General features: G+C 40.3%; 1 protein-coding gene across 1 annotated transcript; it reads left to right on the forward strand.

Moving 5' to 3' along the window:
- The first annotated feature begins 797 nt into the window (after positions 1-797).
- Positions 798-5,919, forward strand: mat2ab (methionine adenosyltransferase II, alpha b). The gene is made up of 9 exons (XM_041042764.1): positions 798-1,050; positions 1,796-1,873; positions 1,999-2,121; positions 2,241-2,353; positions 2,452-2,595; positions 2,685-2,903; positions 2,991-3,173; positions 3,296-3,429; positions 4,103-5,919. Exons 1-9 carry the CDS (start codon positions 957-959, stop codon positions 4,203-4,205), a joined length of 1,191 nt encoding a protein of 396 aa, XP_040898698.1. The 5' UTR covers positions 798-956; the 3' UTR covers positions 4,206-5,919.
- The last annotated feature ends 7,537 nt before the right edge of the window (positions 5,920-13,456 follow it).

Here is a 13,456-nt window from a genome sequence, read left to right on the forward strand (position 1 = left end):
AAGCTTTTGATTATATTACACAAAAGGGCCTGAAGCATGAGAGGAAGATCAGAGCTTTTTGAGTAAAGCATAATCAAGTTATGCTGAGATATAACATCCCCAGCCTCTGCTGTTCTCTCCACTGTCCAGATTTCACATTGCTGCAAATGTATTTTCAGGTTTATCTGGCTGTTTCACCAGGGAAGCACATGTTCTGATGTTCTCATGATAGCTAAAATTAATACAACATATCAGATTGATTATATCGTTGTTGATTTATACCAAACTCTAATGATGGTTTCAAGGAAACATCTAGGCCTATCTTAGGCCTATTATTTTAAAAAAGTCACAGAACATCACACAAACACATCAGGTGTTTCACATATGACATTGGGGGTGTGTGATGACATGGGGCATGGAGAAGGTTATGATTCAAGAATAAGCTGTTTTACAGCCAACTATAACAACTGTGTCCTAAGGGTTGACTGAAGCTTCTTCAGTTCTGAAGAAGCTTCTCGGATGAGAGGTGAAACGTCTTCAAGCTTTAAACAAGAAGTCCAGTTGCCTTCAATCAACCCTTAGGATACGATGACCTGGATGAATAAGAACTTGATACTGACACACTCTGGCGCAGACTGGGCAGCCAGCCTGTCACCGCTACATTCTGACAGCACGTGAGCGCCGCTTCTTCTACACACTCCCAATTACAGCATGCTACAATCCACCCACCCCCTTCGATAGGCTCTATGGTACGGTCCACCTCCTCGTGACGTCAGAACGTCAGACTTCATAGGATAAATAGTGGCGCTCTGCGCCATGAGGCTGAGGCAAGAGGATCAACACACTGCGAGGTCGGGATCGTCCTTTGGGAGAGCAGGGAAAACGCCGAGGCACTGCTAGTATTTAAAATTACAAAGTCAGCTTCACATAAGAGTCTTAACAGTTTTTAAATTTCATACAAGTAGCCACCGCTAACGATGATGAACGGACAGATGAACGGTTTTCATAACTCCCTCATTGACGAGGACTGCTTCTTGTTCACCTCAGAGTCGGTCGGAGAAGGACACCCCGGTAAGATCCGATATGCCGGCGTTACGTCAGTTTGTCCAGATGAAATAAGCAGCATTTGTAACTGTGGTTTTCGCCACGTCGTTTGCCCTTCGAACTCCCTTCGTACTGTATAATTTAATTGTAATAAGACAAAGTGGCAGAGACGCCATTCATGTTTGAATGTTACGGCCTTTTCCGCTACATGAATTCAGCTGGGCCGGTTTCAAGAGCACGCGCGTCTTGCTAATGTTAGCTAGCTATTCTTTGGTGATGCTACCGCGTGTCCGGTCCACCGACAGTTAACATACCAGCGTGTTCGCATCACACATTTACTGTAAACATTGTGTTTTTTTTACTGTTATAATAAAATTATTTGACCATTCGGTTATGTTTTCCTAAACGTGCCGAATCGGCTATTTCCACTCGGGGCACAATGACTGGTAACGTGATCCGATGGCCTGAACAATACGCTATGTTAATGTGTTATTTTTATCACCCTCAGGTGTAATAAGTTGAGTTTATGTAAGTTTATCACGCTCGCCTTCCGGTCCCCGGTTAGTTGCGCGCGCTCCCTTCTTCCCCAAAACACGTGCACATACTGAAATGGCGACTGTGAAGAGACTCGTGCTAGACTCGAGAGCCACTCCCACTAAACACGAACCCGGCCGGTGGCTTTAACGTGCTTCAGTTTACATAAAGACCGGTGTCTGCTGCAGTCTGTTGTTGACGTCGATGTTTAATAACATCGTTTCTCCTCGTTTTTCAGACAAGATCTGTGATCAGATCAGCGATGCAGTTCTCGACGCCCACCTCAAGCAGGATCCTGATGCCAAAGTTGCATGTGGTGAGAAAAATGTTTTGTTTCCTGTCTCTGTGTTTATGTTGGCTCAATTCAGATGTTTGCAGTGCCAAAGGGGATTTTTTTTGCTTCTGTTAGTTATTTTCTCACATCTTTCTTTCCTCTTACAGAGACTGTTGCCAAGACTGGGATGATCCTGTTGGCAGGTGAGGTAACATCGCGTGCCACAGTGGACTACCAGAAAGTTGTCCGTGATACCATCCGCCTAATTGGATACGATGACTCCTCCAAAGGTATGGCATGTATTTTTGGTTTCTGGTTTTTGTTTAGGGTGTTTTTTTTGTTTGTTTTTTTGTTTTTTGTTTTTTCCCTCAATGAATGCTGTCCTGATGTGCTGCTGTCTCCTGCGCAGGCTTTGACTATAAGACTTGCAATGTTCTTGTGGCCTTGGAGCAGCAATCTCCTGACATTGCTCAGGGTGTTCACATCGACCGCAACGAGGAGGACATTGGAGCTGGGGACCAGGTCAGTGGTAGTTATCAACATTGTGGTTGCTGTTCGTTATTGTCCTGAAATAATGTTTGTATTTTTTAAGCATTAAGTAAATGTCTCTTATTCTATAGGGTTTGATGTTTGGCTATGCCACTGATGAGACTGAGGAGTGTATGCCTCTCACCATTGTCCTTGCCCACAAACTGAATGCTAAGATGGCTGAACTGCGACGCAATGGTACCCTTCCATGGCTACGGCCAGACTCGAAGACACAGGTAGAGACATTACAGTTTCTGTTGTTAACTATTATAAATGTTCTTTTTGTTGGTGGTTTAGCTCATTTAAATGTTCATCTTCATCGCAGGTTACAGTCCAGTACCGCCAGGACCGTGGCGCCATGCTCCCAGTGCGTGTGCACACAATTGTCATCTCTGTTCAGCACGATGAAGATATTTGCCTGGAGGAGATGAGAGATGCTCTGAAGGAGAAAGTCATCAAGACTGTTGTTCCCTGCATCTATTTGGATGATGACACCATCTACCACCTGCAGCCCAGTGGACGATTTGTCATCGGAGGCCCACAGGTAAATGTGGAGGGAGGGTATGACTTTCAAAAACCATTTAACCAGCGAGTTACTTACCTCTGTATAACCTCTGCCTCTCCGTTATAGGGTGATGCTGGCCTCACTGGACGTAAGATCATCGTTGACACTTATGGAGGCTGGGGAGCCCACGGTGGTGGAGCCTTCTCTGGGAAGGATTACACAAAGGTGGACCGATCTGCTGCCTACGCAGCACGCTGGGTGGCCAAATCTCTGGTGAAGGCTGAGCTCTGCAGGAGAGTGTTGGTCCAGGTGAGCAGTAGTGTCATAACCAGCCTGTCTTCATTTTAGAGAGAGGGGCCACCAGAGGTTCCTACCCGAAGTTTTCTGTGTTTTTTACACTTGATATAATGCATGTATGTGTGCTGTATTAGGTGTCCTATGCCATTGGAGTTGCCCATCCCCTCTCCATTTCTATCTTCCACTATGGGACCTCCCACAAGAGTGAGAGGGAGCTGCTTGACATTGTGAAGAAGAACTTTGATCTCCGTCCAGGAGTCATTGTCAGGTAATGTATAGCCTGAAGCCACCTGCTGCTCAAACCTGAAACGGCAGCACCTGGCTCCTTCCTGTCTGCTGTGTCTTAGTTTTGTTTTTTTCATTTTGTTTTCCCACCCAGGATTTAGAGTTAATAAGTTGAGTTAATGTAATTCATTAATTTATTGTGAAGACTCAGTGCCAGCCAGTGCTATTTCCTTTGCTACAGCTGGCATTTGTTTGGCCTCTGAGGAGCTATGAGTTTGCAATACTTCTTTCTACTTAGCTACATGGCATAGTAGGTTACACACTTGGTAGTAGTAGTAGGTTACACATTAGTGGGGGCAGTTGTCTACTTTATTGGGGCAGATATTTATGATTTATGACACAATCAAGGCTTTAAGGTCATAGTAAGATAAATATTTTTTTTACTGTAAATTGGATGGGTGTGGTTTCCATCAACAAGCCGCAGCGTCCAGTTTGGTTGGCAGGGTAAGTGTCGAAGCTTCATGTGTTTCCCACTTCACCAACTGGTCTAGCAAACCTGATTATTATTTTTATTGTTTTTTTTTTTTTTTTTTTTTTTTTTTTTTTTTTGCACTCCCCGTCGGCTAATGTGAGCATTATGCCTTTGTGAGTGTGAATGCGTGCATCTGAGGTAACTGGGTGTGACTGCTGCTAAATATGCTGATTATGTATTCCAGGGAGCTGGATCTGAAGAAACCCTTGTATCAGAGGACCGCAGCCTATGGCCATTTTGGCCGAGACTCCTTCCCATGGGAGGTGCCCAAAAAACTCAAATACTAAACATGTTAAGCTTTTCCCCCCAGGCTTGTTGGTGTATACTACAGAGAAGCCTCCAAGGTTCCAGGGGGTGAAATGCCCTTATCTCTCATAATATTGGTAACAATAATTGGTAACATTTAACACATGACTCCCTTACTCACTCCACCTCTTTGTCTTGTTACTGTTTTCTGCTGGTTGCAGTATCATGCTGGGTCCTAGGTGGCACGCCTCAGAAACTTGATGTTTAAATAATTGGATGGGTTCCATGAACTCATGCACCATAGTGCTTAATGTTCTCCCGCGTCTTGAGGTTCCCCTGCTTCTTGTTGTGATAGATCCCAAATAGCTGCGTTCAGTTGCTCTCCTTTTGGCATTCCAGCGTCAGTGTCATCAGTCTATTCAGTGTCACGGCGGTAGCATATTAGGCTATATGCGTTACCCCTCTTAATTTACTGGTGCTACTGATATAAGGAGTCTGTGCATCTAAAAGTTTACAAGTCCATTTAGAAGCATCATTTATTAGTTGGAAGGTCCTGTGATCTGGCATGTTCCTAAACAGGTTTAGCTTCTTTCTAAACATTCCTCCTTTGTCAGTCTGGTACAACAATCCCTGACCTAGTGTTCTTTATCCTTTTTGTTAGCGTTATTCCCTCGTCTTTGTGGAGGATGCTAGGAATGGCACAATTAAGATTCAAGGTTTTTTGCTATTTTCACTAAAAAATGCTATGCATTGCAGGCTAACGGGCGAGCCAAATCGTAATTATTCAAGCTCTCAAGTGAGCATAAAATCTCAGATGCCCCTGCAGACCGTTGCTGTTTTCTGACGTAATACAGAAAAGTCAGAAGCTGCTATGTCACTGCTCTGGTCTGCAGAGGCATTCGTTATACTTGATAGTGAGGGTGAAAAATTGGATTGTTTATGCATTGAAATTCAATTTTAAATGAGTCCTTTTTAAATGTAGTTTCACTTGCTTTTTTATGGTTTGAAGTGACTTAAGGCTCTCTAACCCCTTAAGTATATTGATGGCAGGTGTAGCTACAGAGAAACCTGATTCCCATCTTTATCCTTAAAGGGGTGTGCTCTTTGCCACAGCTTCTTATTGGCTAGGAGTCAAACCTCAACACTATTTATTTGTTCTCTGAAACTCGGCGTGGATACAGAGAAGCTGAAGTTTCAGAAGGCAGCTTTAAACACATTGAATCTTGAATTCCTTTTGACTTGATCATTTTTCAGTGTTGGCTTGAGGCCCCAGAGTGTCCTACAGAAAAGCTTTGGACCGCCTCAACATGAAAGTGTCACTGGCTACTGTTAATGACTATTTTACAACCTTTTTTATTTTGGGACTACAGATTTTATTTTTTAGGTGGGCTAGTTTTAAACCTCATTAAAATGTCTGGTACAATTCATTAGCTCTTACCTATCCTATCCTCATTAATGGGATGGCAATATTTGGTTGGTGTAGTACAGAGAAACCAGCCTTGTTTACATGGCCATCTCATTTGTTGGATAGTTTCAAGTTTTGTTTTCGTTTCTCTTTACCACTCGGAGGGCATCCCGTTGGTTACAGTAAGTTAAGAGTGCCTTTTCTATTTCCTCTACTCCCCATTTGCTTTTTTCCCGTCCTACCAACATACGTTCAACTTCCAGAGGAACAAGTTGCTCATACTGTATTATGCTTCATGTCTAGAATGGGTAGTTTCCTTATGCTCTGTAATAAACTACTCCTTTCAAATGTCTGTGACTCCTTAATTTTTTTTCCCCCAATATTAATTGATATTGCAAGTCATTATGAGAATGTAGAGGTCGAGTACTGACCATAGCTACTCATTCTGACAAATATGTCAGGAGTCTTTGTAAGTTTTCCCTGTCCTTGTGACTTAAAAGAAAGATTTGCTGTTTTCTGGTATACAAGCAAAATTTTGTTCTTGTCCAAAAAGTTTCCAAGTTTTGAAACCCTAATTTCCACATTCTACACTCCAAAATGGAGGGTGATTTCCACTGGTTTTGAAATGTAATTGGCCCCAATAAATTCTCTGGTCCTGAGAGATTTAGTCTTAGCTAGCATGATAGTGGCGGTTATCTACTGCATATAGGCTGAAAACACTGGAAAGTCCCTGTTCACTGGTCACTGTGTAAAAGCCTGTGATGACAAGCACCTCAAAGAATGTTCTTGGCAGTAAATGTCTTTTTACTGTTTTATTTTTATTTTTATTTAGTATGGTAGCTAGATCACCAAAAGCTGACAGTGAAGCGTTCACCTTTTTGGTAACTGTTGAGGCCTCAGTGCCTTGGGCAAGTTTGAAAGTGTGTTTCTGGCTCATAGGTTGGGTTTGCATCTTGAATTTTGTTCCTTGACCTGAGGCAGTCTTGAGCAATACTGAGTGCAGAGTTTGACCCCAAGCAAACCCCCTTTCTTACTGGCTTCTCACAGCTGCCTGTACCTAATGAGAAGGTCAGTGTATGTCTAGTGCGACAGGTCTAATAGCTTTGAGGTTTACAGCACAGCCGGCTGCCTTGATGCAGGTAAATCTGCTGTTGGCTCTTATGAAGTAATTTCACGGTACATGTATTGTGAAAGTTGAGGTTTTAGTAGTGGATGGAGTTTAACCAACTGATAACCGATTTCACCAAGCACTGGTGTTTGTGCAACAGCAGATAGGGCTGATGACTGATAGGTCTCAACTGTACCTCAAGCTCCTGCCTCATCCCTGTGAGAAACAGTTTGAATTCATATGCAAATTTTGTAAAGAATAACAATCTGCAATTATAAAAAAAACATGACATGTACACCTTATCATTCTTTTTACTTGTTTGGACCTATAGATATCCATGCAGACACTTAAAAATATGGATCATTATATATTTCGTTGTTTTCCCAGTATGAACAACCTACATAACTTAAAACACTTTGATAATTGGTAAATAAAATGTAGCTGTGACAGAATTTAGGACTGCGTTATTTCCTAGGTGTCTAGATAATGTACAACAGCACAGACATCACTGCTTCTACCAACTAGGGTTGCATTTGCCCTTATACAGTTGGTGTCCTGAGCAACATTTATTATTGCCACTCCCACCCACCATAACACTACCAACAGCCCTTTTAATTCAGCATCCACCTTTTGAGATGGAACAAGGCCAGAAACTCTGAGTCAGCCTTTACACAATTTGCATTGTATAGAGGGAGGAGCTCATTTGTGCATCACATGTCCAGCTTTCAAAACACATGATTATGTGATTAAGCATGTTTTTATAGTCTTTTTGTAGTAGTAAGCAAAGGCAAAGGGAAATTGGCATGTACACTGAGATAATTTTTTCAGCTGTCGGGAGCAAAATTAGCAGTATATAGGTGTTTGAGCTGAACCAGCATGTTCCTCTCTGCATTATAAATGTTTTCTATGTTCACATGTTATTATAGGACTTTTAAAGAGGTTTGACTGCTTTCAAGAAGAGATTATGTAGGCCAGTTACATACTGAGCTAACCTCAGTGAAGTATGTGTAGTATGCAAAAAACAGATGATTGACTTTATAGATTAGAAGTCAATGGCTGAGGTGAAACTTGCAAAAGAAACTGTGATCCTGTTTGCAATTTTGTAGTTTAGTCTTTGTTCTTTATTCTGTCTATTGTTGCTCTTTATTCAAGACATCCACTTTCTCTCATCTCTTTAAACATGTTTGCAGTTAACTATTTACCTTAAGACAGTTTCCAATTTACTTAACAGTCAGACATTTTGCAGAGTAAACAATGAGGATAAGAGGCTGCATCTGAGTGACCTTTATCTAGATTAACAGAAGAATTTACGTGTCAAAGTGAACCTTGAAAAGATAGCAAGGGTTAGACACAACACAGCGGAAATGCTTTAATCTGTGACTCTAGCCATTTACAGTTCACAGTTCTTCAGCAAGCACATTCAGAACTTTGACTCATTGACCGTGTAACCTAAGCACAGACGGATCTTGAACCTTGAACACAGAGGTTTTGGCATAAGTAAGAATTCATGTATCAAAACAATTCAATTGTAAATGTAGATGCAGTAAATAGAGCAAATGGCGTGGAGCAACAAAGCAGTCTCTCAAGTTAGACATTAAATTAAGAATGCTTAAAACAGGAGAAGCTTAGAATAAAAGGATTTGCAGGATCAGTAATGATTGGGGTGCACCCTGTTCAGGACACATCCTCCCTGTTATATTGTGATCTAACACTGGAGCATGAACAATTAGGAAATTAGATGCCAACAGGCTATTTTTCAGCCACATCCTACTACATTATTCAATAATTATAGTACAGCCAAAATCACCAAATTACTTCCTCTATTAATAAAACCAAGGATTCCAGTGTGTGTTCATAGGAACTGCAAATGCTGTTTGAATTATCGTTTCTCAGTTTGACACATTTGTAAAGACAGTTCAGCCCATCTGTTTTACCTGTGGCCATGCATTGCTCTTATTTAACCAGTTACACAACCATTTTAAAGCCTTGTGTAACATAAAGATGCACAAAAATATTCATTCATTCTTCACAGAGAACTTGACAAAAGGTTGCCAAAATGTGTTTAACTCTGAACAAGAGCCTCTTAGAGTGTTTTGTAATAAGCTCAAGGGCAACATAAACAAAGACTTGTCTAATCTATGAGAAGGACAGAGAAGGATGTGTAAAGCCCCACATTACCTTGGTTGCATGGTCACAAAGGCCACAGGGTCAGAACATTGACTGGGATCAGCTCAGTGAGCAACCAATTTACCTTCTGTTTGCTCAGTTGCACAGTGAGTACAGGTTTGAATTATTATCTCTGAGCCCAGGAACATTTTTTGGGGCCCTAAATGTTCCGAATCAGCTCCTGCACCACGTTCTACATTGAAATTATTTTCAATCTGAAAAGCCCAGCAGCTAACTCAAATTGGTGTAGCTTGAACTTTAACAAAGAAGAACATGTTGTACTCATTCTCAACTCCAAGATACATTTCTGACATGACTGTACAGTGTTAAATCTGAGATAACTGGTTTGGCTGCTCTTCCAGCTGCATTTGAAGTTATCTATGTTTACCATAGCAACCTGTACACAATCACAATCACTAATGACATTTAGGAAAATACCAGCAAATAGTAAAACGCATTAGTAAAAAAAAAACACGAGTCTAACTCAGCTGTAATGAAAGCATATGTAAATCTTGTACAGTTGGTAACCTTCATACAATAGCTCTCAGGCTTAGCAAACACAGGCCAGGATTAAAGAATAACTGTAAGGGTGAAAGTTTTATGTAATGAAAATAGGTACTAACCAATATTAAAACAACTGGACCTCCATGATTATCCAGGCGTTATTGCTGTGTTTATTTGTACCAGTAGTATTGAAGATATGGGAAAAACTCCAAAAGGGTTGTGTTACAACTGAATGCATGTTGATATGACATTGATAATATGTTTACTTGATTGTCTGCTCTTCAGTCTGTAAATGTCACATTACTTTTTAGACTTTTTGTATGTTCTGGTGCCAAATGAATGAAATAGGGCCTCAGTGGAAGGTTTACACAACTTTTAGTTGGAACAAAGCTTAACACAATTAAATACGACATGGGAAGTGTTCATGTTCGTGTTCATGGCTAGTTTTTCATACCCGATGTCAGAAAGATTTAAAATATCTACTAAGACAAGTTTGGGCAGTTCACACTAGTCAGTGCCTTAAGGCGGTAGCAAAGATAATTGCTGTGTTGGAGTGTTGAGTAAAACATTTACTTAGAGTTGTCATGGCTAGCCCCTAAGGGGGCTGCATTCTGAGCCCTTTTGTGGACTCTTGGACTCTTGTTTAGTTTAAGTTTTGTTCATAGTTCCCGTTTTATTTTGAAATCATAGCCCTTGTGTATCTTGTCTTGTTCTACTTCCTGTTTTTGTCTTGTTTCCCTCCATTTGTGATTGTCTGCCCTGACCTAATTGGTTTCACCTGTTGCCCATTGCCTTGTGTATTTAAGTCTCGTTGTTTCCCTGTGTTCTTTTCAGTTCGTCTATGTCGATACCCAAGTCTGTACCTGTGTCTGAGTCTGCACCACGTCAAGTCCCTGTGTTTGTTCATGTTCCTGAGTCTTGCGTTTTCCCCCTCATGGATTAACCTTGGTTTCCTTTGTTTCAAGTAAGGACTATTGTATTTTTGTTTAGTTTCGTTTCGTTCCTAAGAGTTTTTCTCCTTCGTGAATGATTTTTGGTTGTTTGAGTTTTGTTTCCTGGCCCTGGACACTTCCAGTGATTTTGCTTTATTAAAAGACTTTTAGTTCTCTCATTCTGTTTGTCTTGGGGCTTTATTTGCATTTGGGTCCAAGTCCTTGCCTTAGTTGTGACAAGAGTGACTTCAGGAAATATTACAACCCCTTCACTTTGTGCAGGCTTTATTATGTTGCATAATTAATTGTAAATGGACAAAATTACTATTTTGCCCAACAAATACAAACAAAAACATGTTTGCACTTTCTTATTATGGGTGTGCAAAAAGTGAAGTGGTCTGAATACTTTCTGAAGCCACTGTGTTTACAAGACAAAATGAAAGTACAATTGGAGGAAATGTTAAAATGAACAAAGCATTATTTTGTTTTACCAGTGGTATGTCTGGGATCTGTTTTGCTCCTGGTACCTACAAATTAAATATATTTACTTCACATCCTGACTGAAACTCATTCAGTCAGAGATTTTAGTATCAAATCCTGTTCCAGTAAAGGATTTCTGGAGCCTATTCAGTGCTGAATTGGTAATCCAATGAACTTTCCAATGAATTCACTATACCTGGTTTTGTTACTGTGCCACACAAATCCTACCAGCTTTGTGAATTAATGAGTGGATTTTGTGGACTGTACATGTGATCTCTCTCTCTCTCTCTCGCTCTCTCTTTGTAAATTGTTCTATTTTCATACATAAGCTTGTGAGGGTGTATAAAAGTGGTTCCCTAACCCATGTACTTTGTCAGGGTTCATTTAAAATATGTCTATATGCCATTTTTCAGATCTCCAGAGTTATTGTACAACAAATAAAAAAGCCCCATGAGCGTTTACTTACTTTCTCTCTTACTTAAATCTCTCACATGGAATAAATAGCTGCCATTTTATGACCTCAAATAATGTCTGGAAGTACTCCTTGTCTCTGAAAGCTGGCCCAGCTCATTTTACAAATTACATCACTACAGTTACAGTATATCAAGCTATGAATAATATTAATACTCAAGTAACATGATCAAATTCAGAGTCCTGTTTGCAGTTTAACCACAGCAGCTGTACATTTCTACTACCACACTGGCTCAGTCAAATGTCTATATTTAACACTGAATGGTGGGGTGGGCTTGTGCTGGGGATATACTTCCACAGCCTTGAATGGGCAAGATCACTCACCATTGCACCAGTATCGCTGCACTGAAGGGGACTGCTGCAGCTGAAGTGCACTGGGCTATAATAATACAAGTGTGAAATTGTTCCTTGAGAGCACAAGCACTGCACCACTGCAGTTTTTTAGATTTGTGTTACAGAGTTAGCTTTCTGTGGCACACAGGGTGAGGTTTACAGAGACAGAGAATTCTTCCCACAACAGCAAAGAGCTCAGAGGGCACCAACTGTGCTCCGCTCACACATGAGACCAAACAAAGCACTACGTACACCTAAACAGAATATGATGTTAAGACAAAATATTGCTGTAGATTGAAAGATAATGTCTTTGGGTGCATTTAACTTTCTCACAGTCAGTGCATGCTAACAAGAAGAGCAGTGTGGAGAGCGGTCACAGTGAGAAGGGCACAAGCAGGTCAGCTGTTTAGTTGAGGTCAGTGGGATTTCTTGTAAGGATTGGGTGACAGCTGATGCAATATTTGTAAGTGATTGCTGCTGAGCTACTGTATTTACAGCTGCAAAGCTTGTCTTGCAATTGTTTTATACATTGGGTTCAAACGATATATACATTAGGTTTTATTTGATTTTTGTAGGTAAGCATCTAATACATTATGGGCATAATTCAAATTTGTTATTTGTGTGTAGACAGTAGTTTTGAGTTTCTTCACGCTGTATGTGTGTGACTTGTGTTTGTGGAATAATAACACCTTATCATCAAGGTTACAAAGGTGCATCCGATTACATAGAATTTGAATTAACCTGCGTCATTTCTACAGTTACGCAACTGTGTTTTCAGTAGCTCTGGAGATGTTCCAAAATCTGATCTTAACCGGTATTAAAGTGTTATTAGACATAGTTTGTCACCATACCCCACCCAGACTGTACGTTATGTAACATCCATCTCTCGAATAACTTTGCTCGGTTGAGAAAACTTAGAGCTACTTAGAAAAACATGAATGTAGACAAGAGGTAGACGTGCTTATCCTATTACAAACTCAAATATGTGTTCTGTTACACTAGATTATCATGAGCACATTAAAGTAGATTATTTCAGTTTAGCTGCATTGAAAAAAAGAAAACACAAAACAAGTAAAACACTAGAAAAAAGTAAACAACATAAGATGATGCAGGAAGCTTGGGGCCCCCACCATTTTAAATAAAGAAGAGAAAAGAAAACAGGATGTAAACATACACATTCAGCCGTCAAAGTAAACAGAACTCCATCAGCTAAACAAAGAGAGGGGTGGCAGATATTGTGTACTTTTTTGTTTAACAGTGGAGCTTTGTTTGCAATATACATGAGTAGTCAAAAGTTTAGTACCTCAGTAAATAAATCAAAACTGACAATGTGATGTAGGCCATGAAAAGATGGAAAAGCTGCAGCTGCCAGTGTATTTGCTGTTGAAGAGGAGATTTTGAAAACGGAATTGGGAGCACCCCTTAAAGTGTTTGGTGAGGGTACTGTGTCGATAGAAGTATTTGAAAACTGATGTAATAGAAACAACAGTTTTGATGAAAACTCACATATTGCTTTAAAAAAAAAAAAGCCAGATGGTTCAAAATGGCTACATACTTTATATTTTTTTCTAAATAATATTGCAGTTGGTCAGAAAAAGAGTAAATAATAAAGTAGTATAGATGTACTGTCTGATTACATATAAGTGGAAATATGTTGTATGTTCATTGTAACGCAACAGATTAGGCAACCTTCAAATACTGAGAAATACGTAACTCCCAGTCTACCTGTCACAACAGGTACTTCGCTGACTTGAATATTTTTGCATGCTTTCAAAACACTTGACATGTGCTCCCTGTGCGTGAACTACAAAGCCACAGTTTAAGAGTTATATAATTTGTTAATGTAAATCTACACTAAAGAGGGCGAAGGTGTGATGGTGTGGGTGCTGATTG

This window comes from Toxotes jaculatrix, chromosome 7, assembly GCF_017976425.1.
Source record: "Toxotes jaculatrix isolate fToxJac2 chromosome 7, fToxJac2.pri, whole genome shotgun sequence".
Lineage (NCBI taxonomy): Eukaryota > Metazoa > Chordata > Actinopteri > Toxotidae > Toxotes > Toxotes jaculatrix.

Bases quoted from the DNA above. Each gene is read 5' to 3' on its own strand.
- mat2ab (XM_041042764.1), top strand. From the start codon at position 957: ATGATGAACGGACAGATGAACGGTTTTCATAACTCCCTCATTGACGAG. The intron at 3,174-3,295 runs GTGAGCAGTAGT...GTGCTGTATTAG, and splicing joins GCAGGAGAGTGTTGGTCCAG to GTGTCCTATGCCATTGGAGT. The intron at 3,430-4,102 runs GTAATGTATAGC...TATGTATTCCAG, and splicing joins CGTCCAGGAGTCATTGTCAG to GGAGCTGGATCTGAAGAAAC.